General features: G+C 38.3%; 1 protein-coding gene across 1 annotated transcript in view; it reads left to right on the forward strand.

Moving 5' to 3' along the window:
- The window catches only part of nek7 (NIMA-related kinase 7), a 223,321-nt gene that overhangs the window by 193,902 nt on the left and 10,515 nt on the right, over positions 1 to 18,904 (forward strand). The window contains exon 9 of the mRNA XM_020927750.2: positions 7,250 to 7,363. Within this exon, the coding sequence (XP_020783409.1) occupies positions 7,250 to 7,363 (114 nt within the window). The remainder of the gene's footprint in view (positions 1 to 7,249; positions 7,364 to 18,904) is intronic.

Genomic DNA, 18,904 nt, shown 5'->3' on the forward strand with positions numbered 1-18,904 from the left:
TTCACTATCCTCTCTCCTCTCTATCCTGGCTCTCTCTTCTGTCTCCATTTCTCTTTTCTCTATCTAATCTGACTCTTTTCTCTCTCTCTCATTATATATCTCTCTCTTCTCTACCTGTCCTCCCTCTTTCTCTTCTCTCTCTCCATTTCTCTCTTCTCTATCTAACCTCTCTCACTCTTTTCTCTCTCTTTCTTACTCTCTCTCCTCCCTCTCTCTCTCCTCTACCTATCATCCCCCTCTCCTCTCTCCAACTCACTCTTTTCTACCTATCCTGTCTCTCTTCTCTCTCCATTTCTCTCTTCTCTATCTTAAGCTCTTTCAGTCTTTTCTCTCTCATCTCTCACTCCTCTATCTCTCTCTTTAACTATCATCTATTTCTCTCTATCTCTGCCACCTCCTCTTTCACTCTCTTTACATGTCCTCAAACTCCATCTCAGTCCTCTTTTTCTCTTTTCTTTTTCCTCTCTTTTCTCTCTCCATCTCTCTCTCTTCTCTACCTATCTGTCCTCTCTTTTTTCTCTAACTCTCTCTTTTCTACCTGCCCTGTCTCTCTCTCTTCTCTCTGCATTTCTCTTTTCTCTATCTAACCTCTGTCACTATTCTCTCTTTTCTGCCACTCCTCTTTTTTTCTCTCTTCCCTCTCTTCTCTCACCATCCCTCCTCTCTTTCTTTGTCTCTGTCTCTCTCTCTTCACCCACATTGTTGTGTATGAATGTGGTGTGTTCGTTGATGCTGGAAGTGCAACTTGGCAGCCTCACTTCAGTCAGTCTGTCCCGGGGCAGCTGTGACTCCACACACTGACGTCACGTGGTGATACAGGAAGTGCTCCACTGTGTTTTTAAACTCCACACACCTTCACTAGAATCATTTGGATCATTTCTCCTGTAGAATTTCTAATCTCTCCTGAAGTGAAGGTAAAAGGAGGTGTTCACTTGAAAAACGACCACTTCATGACATCACAACGTGGAACGGAGCGTTTAGAGCTTTGGAGATGTAGACAGACTAATAATAAAGAGTTACTCAGACATGTGAATGAAACAAAACTCAACACAAAACACAAAACAACATTCTAACACGACGTCCATTTTGTGTAAATATCGGACTTTTTAAAATCTAAATAATTTCAAAGTGCAGTAAAGTAAGTTTGTAGTTTGAAATATACCAGGACTTTCCAAACAAGCGCGTGATTTGACAGTGTCTTTGCTGCGAGCTCATTTCTCTTTTCATGTGTCAGAAACATTTCATTTTGCTGCAGATTAACTGTGTTTGAATGTGCTCCCCATTCCTAATATAAATATAGCCCCGGATGACACCTCGCCCTTTGGCTTTCCTTTGGGCGACTCGAGGGGACGCGTCACCAAGGCAAAAGTTTAGTTACTATGACTTTTATTCACTTTATTTAGATGATTTAAAGGCACTGTACCTGATTTTGACTGCCTTAAAAACATGAAAACACAACTCGATCATTTTGAACAGTTTGCAGTGATCAAGAAAAAAATAGCTCAAATACATGGATGAAAATTGAGTCCAGGGCCATTTATGCAAGGCCACTGTGCTCGTTTGATAGAAACGTTTTAAATCCGACTGTTTCGAGTTTATTTAACACAAACAACATTACAACGAGAAGGTACCAAGTTAAATGTTCTGACATGCTGGTTTCGTTTGGTGTAGAGTTTGCATGTTCTACATGTGTCTATGCGTTGTATTGTGTGGGTATTGTAGTTGAGATTAAAATATTTAGCTCAGATGTCCTCCCATACAACCTGAAAAGTAAAACAGACCCCCAGACTCTTGTAAATCTTGCTAAATGACACATGTAGCAGTGTCTCTATGTGTGTGTGTGTGTGTGTGTGTCTCTGAGCATCTTTCTTTAGATAATAGAATGTGATTTTAAACGTTAAATCATAGTACAATATTTTTTCCGATTATAAGGTGCAATATCAATAATGTTGAATTCTCTAATCTATTTTCATACATAAATTTCACCGGATTATAAAACACATTAAGAGAAACAAACAGACGACACTTGAGACTGATCTTTAGTCCAGGCGTCCACCATCCATCAGCAGATCATGGTGTTACTCGCCCGGCGTTGTCTCCCTGTCTTGGTGAATGTGGATTATGATTTTTTTTTTTCCTACAAGGAGACTCAAATATACAATGAGTAATAATGTGTTTAATGCAGCTTCATGCACATTTGTTTACGTTTTACAGAAACAAAACTTAAAACGACATGAGTCATTTGCATAAACTATAAGCGCTGAAAAGAACTGCCTTGTGCACTGATGCGGTTCAGCTTCTGTCAGACTAAAGACTGTAAATTGGGCTTCACTCTGTGAGGCTCCTGACTACAGTAGCGGTAATGCTCCGAGCAGCCATCAAGTGGTGCGGCTTTGTAGTTTACCAAAGTCGTATTAAAACATTTTGACAGATTTTTGAGCGCTGTGTACCACAAAAAATCAGTTCGAGGTCAGGAATTAATACAAAAGGAGCACTGGATTATAAGGGGCACTGTCGATTTTTGAGAAAATGAAAGGATTTTAAGTGCAGCTTATAGTCCGAACAATACTGTACTTTCTTTTTCTATTCCCATGTGTCTTATATCCAATCCACTTTATTTCTATAGCACATTTGACAAACAGTTTCCAAAGTGCTGCACAAATCCATAATAATAACAACAACAATAAAATGAAAAAATAAACTACTAAAATAATCATACTAGTCTTAAAATAATAAAAAATGTAAATAATAAAAACTGTAAAATTAAATAAAAGCAAATTCATAGAATAGCAATAAATAAATAAACCAAATAAAATACATTAAAAATAAATAAAATACATAAAAGACACAGAGGACCACACAATTCCTGCGGTGTTAAAAGCCAGAGAATAAAAGTGGGTCCTTATGTGTGTGTAATCCTCAGTGCTCCAGTAGCTTGATAGTGTCCATGTGTGTTATAGTCAGTGTTGGGGAGTAACAGATTACATGTACCGGAGTTATGTAATCAGAGTACAAATTATGAGTAACTGTATTCAGATACAGTTACTGTTTCAGTGAGTGGTAATTGGATTACAGTTACTTTGTTGAAATAAATGGATTACACAGAGGTATTTTCCTGTTTTCACATTTCGGGCTATATCCCTTTTTTCTTTTTTTTTTCTTTTTTTTCTAGGTAATTCCACTCATTGCCGGATACTAAACCAGGTCTAAACCAGGTCTAAACCAGGACTAAACTAGATCTAAACCAGGACTAAAACCAGATCTAAACCAGGACTAAACCAGGACAAAAACCAGATCTAAACCAGGACTAAAGCAGGACTAAACCAGGTCTAAACCAGGACTAAAACCAGATCTAAACCAGGACTAAACCAGGACTAAACCAGGACTAAAGCAGGACTAAAGCAGGACTAAAGCAGGACTAAAGCAGGACTAAAGCAGGACTACAGCAGGACTAAAACCAGATCTAAACCAGGACTAAACCAGGACTAAACCAGGACTAAAGCAGGACTAAACCAGGACTAAAGCAGGACTAAACCAGGACTAAAGCAGGACTAAACCAGGACTAAAGAAGGACTAAAGCAGGACTAAACCAGATCTAAACCAGGACTAAACCAGGTCTAAACCAGGACTAAAGCAGGACTGAAACCAGATCTAAACCAGGACTAAACGAGGACTAAAGCAGGACTGAAACCAGATCTAAACCAGGACTAAACCAGGTCTAAACCAACTTGTGTGGACGTGTCTCCTCGTCTTCTATCAATAATATTTTTAATTTGTTTAAGTAAAGTCTGGGCTTTTTATTTTCTTTTATCAGACAAAACATCTTATGTTACGATTTCCTCATCTTTGTTTCTCTACAGCAAATCAAGTAATCCAAAGTATTCAGATTACATTACTCACTTTAAGTAATTTAATGGATTACGTTACAAACTACATTTTGGGGGATGTAATCTGTAATCTGTAGGGGATTACATTTTAAAAGTCACCTTCCCAACACTGGTTATATGAGTGTACACTAGTCTATGTGCTCTTACACTTGTTCTGATACAACTCAACATTATTTTAAAGTGATTCAGTAAAGGTCTGCGAATGTGATTTTTTAGTATCGATACCTAGTTTTGATACTGCTTTTCCTTTCTGATTTTCGATACTTTTGGCACCTTAAACATGATTCGAGTATGAGCCGTTGTGGTCCCTCTCTGCGTTGAACAGCGTCTGGACTCAGCCTGTGGTTTCTTGTGTTTTGTTTCAGTGCATAGAAGCATTTCCTCCCTGCTCCAGCGAACTGAAAAATGCACACTGCTTGTTTGGGCTGCTCCTCTCTCCACTCAGGCTCCACTCAAGCTTACCCCTGTTCACTGGAGCAAAACAGACAAAAACAATACATAATTCAACCATTTGTTTCACACTTTTTCACAAACTGGAATTTTTTGGACCAGTTCTCGTTAATTTGGGGCAAAAATGAACAAAAACATGGATTTTTACGCTTTAGGATGTGTGTTAAGAGTTGGTTTTAATGCATCCCTAAGCATCATATTGTGGTGTATGGAAGAGAAGAACTTTAGTGTTTTTGCCTCCATCAACAATAGTTCTAGGAATAGTTTGGGAATGGTTCTGTCTACTTGTGGTTAATGAAAAGTTTGTGTTTGGAAAACGGCTCGAGAAATCCTGTACTTTTGTTGTGTTCTTGTGCAAGACATTTACATTTATTTTATTTTATTTTATTTTATTTTTTTAATAACATTTATGACCAGTGACTGTATATAATCCTAACCCGTCCAAATAGGAAGTGTGAGTGGGAGCACTTCCAGCTCCATCGACTCTGGCTTCAATTCACTACATTGAAAATTGTCTCTCCTCTCTCTGTAAATGCCACAGGGAGCCTCGTCATTTGCTCTTAAAATGTTTGTATTAACTCACTCTATATCAGGGGTGTCAAACATACGGCCCGGGGGCCAGATCCTGCCCTCCAATACCTTTAATCTGGCCCTCGGCTGATTTTCTACTAAAATATTTGAATTATATTTTCTATTAAAATCTTGTTAATTTTCTGTGGTGTTTATCACAGCAGCGTCTCCAGTGTCTCTGTACGTGGCCCCTCCCACCAGAGCAGCACAAATGAAGACTTGTCTCTTTCCAAACGCTCTTAAAGGACGATCGTTTTGACTGTTGACCGTGACACCCTCATCAGAAAAATGTCCAACATGAGAAAAGTGGAGCCGAGTGCAGGATTTTACAACAAAAATTGACTTATTCCTATTTACATACAAGTTCATGTTGAAACTTTGTGTTGAAATTGTATTTTTCTTAAAGTTTCAGGTTGTTCATAATATTATAATATTTTGTAAAAGAAAGAGTTCATCAATTAAAAAAGATTTCTGTAATAGATTTGTGTTTCTCTGCACAAATATTTGAACTTAGTGTTATTTTTGGGGTTTATATGACATGAGTTTTATGATCCGGGTCTTTTGGGATCAAAGTCGGTTGGATACGGCCCTCGGACCAAAATGAGTTTGACACACCTGCTCTACATGATCCTGCTGTTTTTAGTTCACTATTTTATCTCTAAATTAATACTATTCTTAATGAACTTGCTCCTTTATGAGCTTCATTTGACTGGAGACAAAGGCTGTGGGCGACGTCACACTCCCTTAGTCCACTTCTTTATACAGTCTGTGTCTATGATTCATTATAGACCACGGACAGGCAAATGTTTTGACTCGTGGGCCACAAAGGGTTCTAAAATTTGACTGAAGGGCAGGACCAGGAGCAGATGGATGGAGTTTTTTGGTAATCCACCTCATAAGAGCAAAAAAAATAACATGAGATATGATAGAAAACATATCCCACGTTACTGAAACATCCCATCATTGAAAATCATTACAACAAAATATCTGTCTTTTAAGTCCCACGGTGTTTACTATTTATTGAAATGACTTCTAAAACACTGAAAATTATTATTATTATTAAAGTTCAGCGGGCCAGATTAAAAAGATTAAAGGGCTGCATTTGGACCCACGGCCATAGTTTGCCCACCCCTGTTATAGATTATAACTTCTATTTATTTATTGCAGCTCATTGACCAGGCCTATCACATGAAACAAATACTGGCACTAAGTTTTATATCTTCTTTGTTTATATATATATATATATATATATATATATATATATTATATATATATATATATATATATATTTATTTTTTTTCACAATAGCTTCAGAAATTGGTGCCATTATTCAACCCCAAAAGTGTGATTGTCGTCAGGAAAGACTTTAGAGCAGTGATTCTTGACCGTAGGGCCGTGACCCAAAGTAAGACCGGGACCACTTCCTTGGGGGCCCCACAATCAGTACAATATAATGCATTTAATATGAGATAGGGCCCCAGGTTACTTTGTTCAGAAAAAGTCGGGCCCCAAGATTGAAAAGGTTATTAAGAACCCCTGCTTTAGAACATGAGATGCCTGTAGAATCACAGACTCAGGTTCAACATTTGTGGACATTTTCATTTTGGACATTTCCTTTCAAAAGCAAATTACGAACTTTTATCAAATTGTACAACGTGAACACTACCTACTAACTTATTCATAAATGTGTTGCTATGGAAGATGTCTCTCTTCATCCAGTTTCCATTAATATATTTAAAGGTTCCATATTACGCAAAATTGACTCTTGTGAGCTTCAAGTTACATTATAATATTTTTACCTCATCAAAACCATACCTCAAATTGCGTTTTGTTTCATTCACACATCTTTTATTGAACCTTTATTATTAGTCTACATCTCCAAAGCTCCAAATGCTCTGTTCCACCTTGTGATGTCAGAAAGCTGTAGATTTCAAATTTACAGACATTAGTAGAGATTAGAGTGGCAATTCCGGGTCTGAAATCATCCAAACAGTTCTAATGAAGGTGTATGGAGTTTAAAAACACAGCGGAGAACTTGTATTACCACATGACATCACAAGGTGGAACAGTGTTTTCCATTTGAGAGAAGAACTCTACAGGGTTTGTGTGTTTAACAAGTGCGAGTGAAACAAAACACAACTCCAGATCTGTTGGTGATGAGGAAACAACATTTTAACGATCGACTTGTGAAATTTTTCTTCCTCCGGCTCTTTTCAAACTTTACATTTCAGACTCCTCCAGCTCGGTGCAGTGTGTGGTCTGTAGTTAAATTCTACCTTGTGGTCTTGAGCCTGCGTCCTGGTGTTTTGTCCTGACCGTTCCTGTGTCCTCTTGTATTTCAGATGGCCGCCCTACAGAGCCCCTTCTACGGAGATAAAATGAATCTGTACTCCCTCTGCAAGAAGATAGAACAGTGCGACTACCCCCCGCTCCCTTCAGATCACTATTCCGAGGAGGTGAGTTCTGCGCTCAAACTATCAAAGAATCAAGTATCAGTGACAGAAGAAAGAGAGATTTTTTTTGTCACCTTAATATTGTACAAAGGAGCTACAGGGAGACCAGACATTCGTTTAAAGCAAAGCCGGATTTTAACCCCAGTTGAGTTGTTAATGGCTCCAGAGACAGTGTGAGGTAGAAGTAACTAGATCCTTTAGAAGTTCATAAAAAAAATCTTACTTAAAATTTAAAAAAAAAGTCATTGTCAGTTTTGTAGGATTTTGATCAGTTAAAACGGTGGAGCAGTGTCTCAGGTGTAGAGGTGGGTAGAGTCACCAGAAATGTACTCAATTAAAAGGACTATTACAAAAATACACTATTATGCAAGTAGTGGACCAAGAAATAAAGTAAGTAAGAGTAAGTAGTAGTATGCAAGTAACACAGATGTTCAAATCATTTCACATTATCCACAAAATATTCAATATATCATACTGCATTGAAAAAAAAAGGTTGCTGGATTTGCGTAAAAAAGTTCTGGAAAGCTGTTGCATGCAATAAAATGATGTTTAGGCTTTGAAACTTATTTCGATCCTCTCTACACATATTTTTCTCAGAACATGAACGTCACTTTTTTATGTTGATGAAATTTGATCAAATCATGCTGAATATGCAGATTTATCTTATCATGAAATGTATAAGTATGTATAATTTCATTTAATTGATCTAATTCTGTAAAAGAAAACAAAAACAGTCTTTAGTTTTCCACAGTTCTGCTTTGTCTTAAACAGAATCAAACACACAGAGACACACAAGTACAGAGACACACAGTTTGGAGCTGGACAGTGTGAAGATTTATTCCAGTGAAGAAGCTCTGGTCTCTGCCTGTGGACACAGAATAACACATGATGATCACATTCTGATGATCTACTCTGTTGTACATGTTTAAATACATTTAAAGTACTTATTACTACAATAATGAACCAGAACAGAATCACATGAACATTAGAAGTGTATCTGCAGAAACAAAACTCACCTCAAAACTCAGCTCTAATAAATACATGATATGATCTCATGGGCCAAATATAATTGAATTGTGGACCAAATTTGGCCCCCGGGCCTGAGTTTGACATGTCTGCTTTAGACTTAGTCACAGAGGGACTACTTTACCCAGATAGGAGGAATATGAAATACAGTATATATTTAAATTACTATAGTGATTTTGTTTTGTTTTGACATTTGTTCCATAATTTCTAGTAGATTTCTTATTTCAAGTTGCTTTGTGTCAAATGGTTTTGTTATTCTTTTGTCTGGAATGTTTCACAGTATGGCATTAATCCTTTCTATCTAAAACATGGAGCCCAAACCAGACCAAGTTACAGGTCAGATCTGTGGAGAGGCGACCCCTCTCACAGTCTGAATGTCTGTTTTTCGAGACATTTTTGAGCTCTAAAACCATCTGTAATTGAATAAATGTAAAGTTGAGCTGTTTAATGTCACACTGTGGAACATTCCAAGCAGGTGATGGACCCTCCACCAGAAAAGTTGCACAATGCATCTTTAAAGGTCCTTTTTAAATCTCCTGAGTCCTCCACATGCTGCTCGAATGATCTGTTTACCATTTAAGTCATACGTTTATGGCCAGAATTCTTTCAGCGCGTCTTTTTCTTTGCCAACTCCCTGATTTTGATTCTCGTTGACTAATAAAGTTATTTTTTTATATGTAAACCGAGTCCGCTCCGTATGATCTTATGCGGTGATCAAAAGAGCAGCTATGATTCGAGCGGGTCTGTAAATGAAATGCCTCTATGAGAAGCATGTGGAGCCGCTACACATTGGGCAGTGTCGTGTTGCTAACTGCTAGCTCCCTCATGTAATAAAGCCAGGCTGCGGTCCCAGATCTGCCCTGCCTGATTGGTGCTGATGGGTGGCGCTCTGTGAATGTTGCCCGCTTTGAAATTCGCTTGGACGCTTCGTGTGGGTGGCATTTTCGGCTGGCGTTCCCCGTCCTTTTCGGTTTAAAGTTTTAAGACATGCAAGATTACGCAGCGGGCACTTGGATACAAACTAAATAGCAACAAATATTAGCTGGCCCTGAGGAGTGGGCCAGTTTTAGTCCTTTTTACTATAGATGCTTTGCAGTGACATCAAGCTGGGGGTGTTCTACGTGTATGTCTATGGTGAAATGTTCCGTAGTTACCGTGGAGGCACATTACACATGCTAGAAAACACAGACAAAAAGATTTAAGACTCAAGAAAAAAAAGGATTAAACAGTAGATTTTCAGGAGCGTGTGATCAGTGCGAGTGTTCATGTTCATGTTCCTGTTTATTAGTTTGATTTTCAACTTAAAGGTGACAGTGACTCGCTGAAAAACTGTTGGTTAATTCTAGCTTGTGACTTGTTGTAGTTCCAACTAAGTCAGTTCTAGTCAGATTCTGGTCAGATTGTGTTAAACAGGGTTCCCACAGTCATGGAAATCCTGGAAAAGTCATGGATTTTTGTAAATTCGATGAAAGTTTTGGAAAAGTCATGGAATTTTAGTATCTCTTACACAACTCCAGTGTTCTGTTAAGTTCTCATGAGACTATTTTGATTATTTGTGAACATCTGCACCTTTTGCTTAAAAGAGACGACAATAATTGCACTGACAGGATTTTGAATGTTAAAGACTATAATAAGGTGAGTGGAAAGAGTTCACATTTCATATTTAGCCCTAAAAGTCTGATCAATTCTACACATGTAGGTGCCATAAGGTCATGGAAAATTCACTTTAGCTCATGAAAAAATCATGGAAAAGATTTGAAACGTTGTCAATGAAAAAGAGTGGGAATCCTGATTAAAATAGAGTTCAAATTAAAGTCTAAAGCCTCAAACAGAGCAGTGCTTACAAGTAGAATCACACACCAGAGGATGTTGATGCCATCAGTCTGTTGTGAAGTATCAATTGTGGTTAATGATTCATTTATAAATGATCATATTCCCGTGTAGTGTTGATGTATTGATTATTAAAGGAACAGTATGTCACTTTCAGGATGTGACATGTCACCTGCACAATTCCATGGAAACAGAAAGTTAAAACCATACTTCAGCATTCCCCATGCAAATATCTTGGTTTTATGCCATATTGTTGAATATTATAGCCAAAGGAACATCATTTCCATGGAAACAAGCAGCAAGAGACCTTCCCCCAAGCCAAAAAGGTCTGGTTTGTGGAGAGGCAAGCCCGCTTACAGTATGCATGTTTGTCTTTGTTATTACTTTTTCTGGAATGTTTCACAGTATGGCATTAAACTTTTCTATCATCATGGAGACCAGACCAGACCAAGTTACAGGTCAGATCTGTGGAGAGGCACAGTTCACAGTCAGAATGTTTCTTTTATAAAAATATTTTGAAATATAAAATCATCTATAATTGAATAAATGTAAAATAGAGCAGTTTAATGTCACACTGTGGAACATTGTAGGCAGAGCAATGACATCTCCATAGAAACAAGCAGGTGATGGACCCCCAAAAAGTTGCACCTTTAAATACATTTACAAAGAACTTGAGTTGAAGATTTGAAACAATGGAGCTTTCTGTTATAATTCTACTTAAACATTTGGTTTAAACAATGAGGGAATTCATTCGTTCATTGACTTTTCTGTTGAGTTTGAATGTCATTAAAAGTGCCATTGTTTCTCTCGTGTTTACGTTGAAAGCTCAGATACGTGTTTGTAAGAGCAGCTGGTGTGGAGTCTGCTGCTGGAACATTTCACTCTTTAATGTTATATCTGAGACGCCAAGGACAAAACAGCTTCACTATTACAATAAAGACACTCTACTTTTCACACAAAATAAAGGCTAAAATATTGTATCTGTATGAATCCCAACTATGGTTATTCAAAGTATCACAAATCTGATACTAATCAATGCTAAAACTAGTAATGAAACTATTTCTTCATTAGAGCAAATATTGATACTTAAAAAAGTCTCCTTTAACAGGACAGAAATGAAGCTTTCCCAAATAGTTTTGGAATGATCTTGAGCTGTGTCAGAAAGACCTATTCATACTTCATAAGAACATAAGAACTTTGTTCTTGTTCTTGAGGTGATAAGAACAAGAACAAAGTTTGTTTGGACTCTGACATTTCATACTTCAAAAGATGTTCTGCTGTCGAAATGCCCCACCCCCTCGCAAAAATACCTCCTTCCTTGTCCTTTCTTCTCCTTATCACAGACTACAACAAGTGCACCACCCTCCACTACTGCACTGCTGAGGCTAATGAGAATTATTTAAACCTTTCAGTTTTTTCATCACAATGGAGCAGACGTAAATAAAGTGACTGTACATGAGTGAAATGACTGCTGTTAAATAAAGAGCTGTGCTCAACCTGCACATGTGTGATCTATGAAAAGTTTAACATGAACCATCTCCAACACAACAGACTCACAGAACAGACTCACTATCATCAGCATCAGCATCAACATCCCTCTGTCACAGAGAGAACACTCATATTCTACTGAGTCGTGTCTTTTAGTCTGACAGAAGTTGAACCACATCAGTGCACAAGGAGCTTTTTTTATTGCTTATAGTTTATGTAAATGAGTCATGTGGTTTTAAGTTTTGTTTCTGTAAAATGTAAACAAGTGTGTCAAAGCTGCATTATATGCATATCACATGATAATGTCAAACGGGCTGATGTGGCTCTGTAGTGGTTATGGTTTATATGTTGTAAAGTTGAGTTTATTATGCAGAAGATTTGAAGTAATAATCTGATTCAGTGTAGAACTTGTAAATGAGTGTTTGGAAATGTGGTATCATCTTGGTATTGGAATCAGTATTAAGCAAGTTCGAAATGTAACTTTTCTGGTGGAGGGTCCATCACCTGAGAGATGTCATTGCTTTGCTTGGAATGTTCCACTGTATGGCATTAAACATATACATATATATTTCCATACAGACAAGCAGATGATACTTTTAGGCCAAGTTACACTCAGATCTTTTAACTGTACTGTAGTCATGTTTTAGTTCAGATCTTACATACGAGGGGCTTTTATTGACCAAAATGAATCAATTTTAGCAGCAAACTTAAACATTTTAACTGTTACGAATATTAAAAACTAAAAAATTGATTTCACTTTTCTGTAGCTACAACTGCCCTGGAGCAAACCGATACAGATCAAATCTTTTGCCCTTGTGACAACCACCGTTCACTTCAGACATTCAAGGTGGCAAAAGTGGTGTGCTCAAGGACACAACAGCAGTAACATGGATAGAACCAGTAGCATTTACCAACTACGAGGAAACCAAGTTAAAAGGTTGTAGTAAAGGATGAATGTTTTTACTGCTAATCCGTCTGCGTTGGTCCTTTATGTCGTTTTGCTGTTGGATTGTCAGAGTGAGTGTTGAGTGGTGTCATGGAGGCCTGTTTATCATGTATTTATTCCAGTGTCTGAGGCGTTCATTTGTTCCATTTGTTCAAACAGAATGGAGCTGCAGACTGCGGGAAGTTGTGTAATTCATCACAGTAAACATCAAGCCTGCATTAATTACCTCTGTCCTGGTTTAACTGCACGGGCTCCGGGAGGCGTTTGGAAATGTGGGAATTGTCAAAACTCAGGAACGGTGAAAATATCTCGAAATGCAGTGGACTTTTGAGGGATACATATAATTTGGTATTCTGGCTGTTTTTAACTACTTTGCTTTGGGAGTTCATGTTTATGGCTTTAAGTGATTTTGATTTAGTTTTTTAAATTTTACATTTGAAACTGGATTGGTTATTCCCTCTCCTGGCGGCCATGGAAATGAAATGAAATACAGCAGCATGGTAACAAAGGTGTAAAATGGAGTTGAATCACAGTAGAGAGTTGACGCAGACAATGACATAAATACTACTCAGACACGATTCAAATATTGTAGTTCAATAGACCAAGCTAATAACAGAAACTGTACAAAAAACAAAACAACAAAAACAAAAAGGTGTGTTAAGCTACGTTCTTAATGCTCAATTCAGATTTTTTTGTGAAATCCAATTTTTTTGCAAGGTTGTTCACATTTCCTATTAAATGCAACTTGTGATGTAATCTCCAGTGTGAACTTTAAACATCCCAAAAGTGTTTACAGAAGTCGCCTAAACATGGACGCAGCTTCAAGCACCTGGAGATTTTAAAGTTGCTGTCGTACCGGAGCCAGAACATGAACAGATGATTTGTTTTAAAGAGGAGATTGAAAAGGAGAAGGACGAGGTTTTTGGCCGTGGTGTTTTGTGGGGCAGTGGCGGCAACGTCCGTAGAAAGAACGTGTGGGTGCAGAGTTGCAGAGTGGTGAGAATGACCTGTCCTCCTCTGCTTCACTCACATGGAGTTCAGACACAATTTTCATATGACGAGAATATCGTTTATGCAGATTTGTGACGTGTAGGTGGATGAATGTGACCTGACCTTTCAGACTGAAGTTGAATGTCAAAAGATCAGAAATGTATGGGTTTTAGGACCATATATCCAAGTGGGCTGGGTCACATTTGAAACATTTGGATCTGTGTTGTTCAGACTGTTATTAAAAGATCAGATACAGGAGCATAGCGGTGAAAAAATCAGATTTAGGTCACTTCAGGCTGCAGTCTGAATGTAGACTTAGTTTCAGTGTAGTTAGCTCCTCCGTTCAGGCTGAGATAAGGCCACAAACGTCTGGCCACAACTGAAGAAACCACTGGGATGGATGGCGAAACGTCTTGACTTCAAAACATTTGTCTAGTTGACAGAATTACATTTTTCTTTGCGATGGTTCATACCTAAGCTCAGATGGATTCTTGCTCCATTCACAATCTCATGAGGAAGTGCCCCCACTGGTGCAGCACCAATCATGTCAAAGCATTGAGATTTGTGTGTAGAAGCCACAGACGAAGCACCAAACAAACCAAAACAAACATAGTGACGCAGACAGACGCACTTCAGACTATTCTAGAGAAAATACAGACTATTTAGTTTGAGAAAAACATGCAGAAGGTAAGAGTTTTGTGCATTTGTGGACAGGGACGCAAAACAAAAGTTTTTCAGCTTTTTGACCAAATATTTGATTCAGTTTCCGATCACTGTCAGTGTGAGCCGTCCCAGACTGATACAAGTGTAGAAGTCACTCCAGAGTCCTGCACAGAGCAGACTGGAGTGAGTCAGGTCAGATCACACCTGGGCGACTGAGGGATTACACAGACATCACTAAACCTGCTTCAAAATGAGCAGTCCAATGAGGTTCATTTGGTCTTCCAATAGTTTATGTTATTAGATTTTTTCAGACCAAGAGTTTGTTTTCAGACCTCAGTTTCGACTGTGAGGAACATATTAAAAAGAACCTAATAACATAATTCAAGTCTGAATGTTTAGTTTTGTGACAACACTACTCCAGGTGTGTTCTGAAGTCAATACAACATTAAGACATGTTAAGAGTTGAAACATAAGGATGTTGTGTGCAGTTCCTCTTTAAATGATTTCAGTATTACATTACTCTGAATATACAGCAGATCTCCATTACAGAGTCTGAGTCTGCCTGCTCCACCTCCTGCTCTCTGCGTTCACACACATTAGCAGAGTGTGTGTGTTTGTGTGTGTTTGTGCGTTCACACACACATTAGCAGCCTGTGTGTGTGTGTGTGTGCGTGTGTGTGTGGGTCTGGGCGCTGATGGAGCAGAGACAGGCCTGAGGAGGGGGAGCCTGCAGCGCCTGTCTGCATGTAAACAATACTCCGCAAGGATCCAGCGCCAACTGTCAACCGCTCATCTTTGGTCTGTCACTTAAGCATCTCGGAGTCGGCTTCCTCCCAGCCCCCTCCTCCTCTTCTTCCTCTTCCTCCTTCTCCTCCTCTTCATGACACTCCCCCTCGCACACACACACACACACACACATATATACACCCATAATATTCATAATAATACATTGTATTTATATTGCACATTTCTAGACACTCAAAGACACTGTGCAAAGAATACAATAAATAGAGTACTTAAAAAAAAAACTTAAAAAAACACGGTTATCAGACAAAATATAAATATATATACACATGTGGATTGGGTTTGCATGTTTTTTGGGAACACTACATTCATTTACTGTAGTCTAGTTGTCACGATACAAACATTTCAAGCTTGATTTTGATACTGAGGACGAGGTTTACCCATTTCTGTACCATAATGCTCAGTTTAAAAAATAAATGTATTCTGACAATTAGTAGTTTCCAGATTCATAATCATAATACTCAAGTCTGATCATTTTTATTATTAGTGCATTAGAAAAGTTCTTTTTAGAGCATCACCACTGTCAACCCTCATTTATATTTGTCTGCAGTAGTTTATATGGTCATTTTTGTCTTAATATTTGAGAAATTTTAAGAGTGTAAATGTGTTTTTTAAATGAAAGAAGGGGAGTTAAAATAAACCAGTGGACTAAACTAGATCCAGGATGTTGCTGTACTGAAAAAAAAAAAAAAATCTGCATTTTAACTTTAATTTTAACTTCTATTATATTGTGTATTTGACAACCTCACTGTAAACAACCTAACCACAACTTTAAAGGTGCAAAGGTGTGTTACTTTTCTGGTGGAGCATCTGCCATGTGTTTGTCTCCATGGTGATGTCATTGCTTTGTCTGGAATGTTCCATAGTCTGGCATTAAAACAAATATATTTTGTATTTATTCATTTACAAGTGTTTTTATTTCTCCAAACTACCACAAAGACAGGCATTCTTACTGCGAGTGGGCTCACTTGGCTCACTTCTCCACAGATCTGACCTGTAACGTGGCTTAGTGGTGTGGCCTGACTGTCTCCATGGAGATAGGTGAACAAGAGAAGGTGCACTGGGCAACTTTCTGTTGACCAGTGGCATTTGTTCAGCTGCAAACACTTTTCATGTGTTTCATTTGCACACACAGCTGAGGTTTCATATCCATGACCAGAGACCAATGAGGCTTGGAGGTCAGTGATTTTGCCACTTCTTTAACAGATCTGTGGAGAGGCGAGCCCGCTCACTAATGCACATTTTTCAAGGGTTTTTTTGAGTAATATTTACAACTGTAATGAAATAAATGCTGCTGGTTTGAATCTAATCCAGGTGCCGCCCAGAGGCGTTGTGTAGCTTGATGGCCTATTTATGCGGGTCGATGTAAACGAAAACTTTTTTGAAAATAATGCTGTCTGCACAATGTTATTTTGGAAAATGGAGGGACTGAAATATTTGTTCCTCAACAAACTCGACTGTGTGTAAATGTAATTTACATTTATTCAATCACAGGTGGTTTTATAGCTCAGAAATCCCTAGAGAAACACAAACTCTGACTGTGAGCGGAGTCGCCTCTCCACAGATCTGACCTGTAACTTGGTTTGGTTTGTTCTCCATGAAGATAGAAAGGTTTAATACCATAGTGTGAAACATTCCAGACAAAGCAATAACATTTCCATGGAGAAAAACATGTGACGAACCCTCCACCAGAAAAGTTTCACAGTGCACCTTTAACCTAAACCATGCCCTGTTATAACCTGTATCAGAGCTTTCCTTCATGTTGTCGATCTGATGATAAAGGATCTGTACGTCACAGGGAGCTGTTTTTGTCCCCGTGTGGGAGCCAGGCCTTATGTGCGTACACAGATTTCAGTCCCCACATGGTGATAAAAACGTGGCCACACTCCTCATGCAAAGAGCCACATGAATATTTAACGTCTGCCTCTCGTCAGCTCCTCCATCTCCCACTGTCTCCATTCTGAGTCACTAATTCTCTCTTTTTCTCTCATTTACATCATGTGTGTGTGTGGTGTGTGTGTGTGGTGTGTGTGTTGAACGCTCCCAGATGCACAGCTGCTGACCACCTCGTGTCCAGCAGGGGTCACCGTCAGGAGAGTCCAACTAATGCTTTTCTAATGGCACCAACTGAATGAATAATAATTGGTGAACAGGCCAGAGAAGCTTTACAAAGAAGAGGTAAAATAGTCAATGTTTAATTTGTTCTAAAAATGCAGGTTAAAGGGAACATACTACATTATTTTATCATCTACCAGTTTGTTCCAATTTATTTAACTCATCACAAACACACCTGGAGTTGTGTTTTTGTTTCATTCACATGTTTAACACACAAACCCTGCAATTTACGGTGAGTTCTTCGCTCAAAAGGAAAACTTCAGACACCTTCACTAGAATCATTTGGATAGTTTCAGACCAGGAATTGCCAATCTCTGCTGACTTAAAGGTAAAAGGAGCTGTTCACTTGAAAACCTCTGCTTCATGACATCACAAGGTGGAACAGAACATTTGGAGCTTTGGGGATGTAGACAGACTAATAATAAAGAGTTAGTCAAACATGTGAATGAAACAAAACAACTCCAGGTTTGTTTTTGAGGAGGAAAGAACATGAGAACATGACTTAAAGCTCACAAGAGTCACTTTTGTGTAATATAGGACCTTTAATTGTTCAGTATTTAACTCCACTAGAAAAGTTGAGGGTCCGTCACCTGCTTGTCTTCATGGAGGTGTTATGTTTTTGCTAAACATATTCCACAGTATGGCATTAATTCAAGTACCATATTTTTCAGACTATAATGCGCAATCCATTAATTTTCTCAAATTGAATCGACAGTGTGCTTTATAATCCAGTGTGCCTTATTTATTAATTCTGGTTGCGCTTACTGACCTCGAACCGATTTTATGTGGTACACGGCGCTCAAGAATCTGTCCAAATGTTTTAGTATGACTTTGGAAAGCTACGAAGCTACACCTCTTGTTGGATTGTCAGAGCATTACGGCGACTGTAGTGAGGAGCCTCGCGGAGTCGTGTCCTTTAGTCCAACAGAAGCTGAACCGCATCAGCACACAAGGAGCGAGCTGTTTTTTTCAGCGCTTATAGTTTATGCAAATTAACCATGTGGTTTTAAGTTTTGTTTCTGTAAAATGTATCAACCACAACAAATGTGCGCAAACCTGCATTAAAGAAATTATTACTTAATGTATATTTGAGTTGTCCTCGTAGGGAATTAAAAGAAAAACAAAAACTTAAATGATCCACCCACATTCACATTTATAATCCACATTCACCAAGACAGAGAGGCAACACCGGGCGAGTTACACCACCATCTGCTGATGGATGGAGGACACCTGGACTAAGGATCAGTCTCGAGTGTCGTCTGTTTGTTTCACTTAATCCAGTGCACCTTATGTATGAAAACAGGCGAGAGATTTCAATATTATCGATTATGCCCCTTACTGTATAGTCTGAAAAATATGGTATATCTTCAGGTAGATGGCCAAGTTATAGGTTAGATCGGTGGTGAAATCTCAATAAGAATTCATCTTTTTCAATGCATTATCACCCAATAAAAACACATGCAACTGAAGAAATGTCAGAAATGTTATTTTATTTGTAGTATTTTTACCAACTACTCACATTTTCCGTGCTGTTTCTTCATATCCTTAAATGGTTGTTGACAGTATCCACTTCTTAAAATCATTCTTTGAGTTCTGTGATTTTGATGACTGGTTTGTAAATGTGCACGTATCTCATGTAACTCCACTAGAAAAGTTCAATGTCCAACACCTGCTTTTCTGCA

Source organism: Boleophthalmus pectinirostris, unplaced genomic scaffold (assembly GCF_026225935.1).
Source record: "Boleophthalmus pectinirostris isolate CB_2022bp ecotype Guang Dong unplaced genomic scaffold, ASM2622593v1 HiC_scaffold_7, whole genome shotgun sequence".
Lineage (NCBI taxonomy): Eukaryota > Metazoa > Chordata > Actinopteri > Gobiiformes > Gobiidae > Boleophthalmus > Boleophthalmus pectinirostris.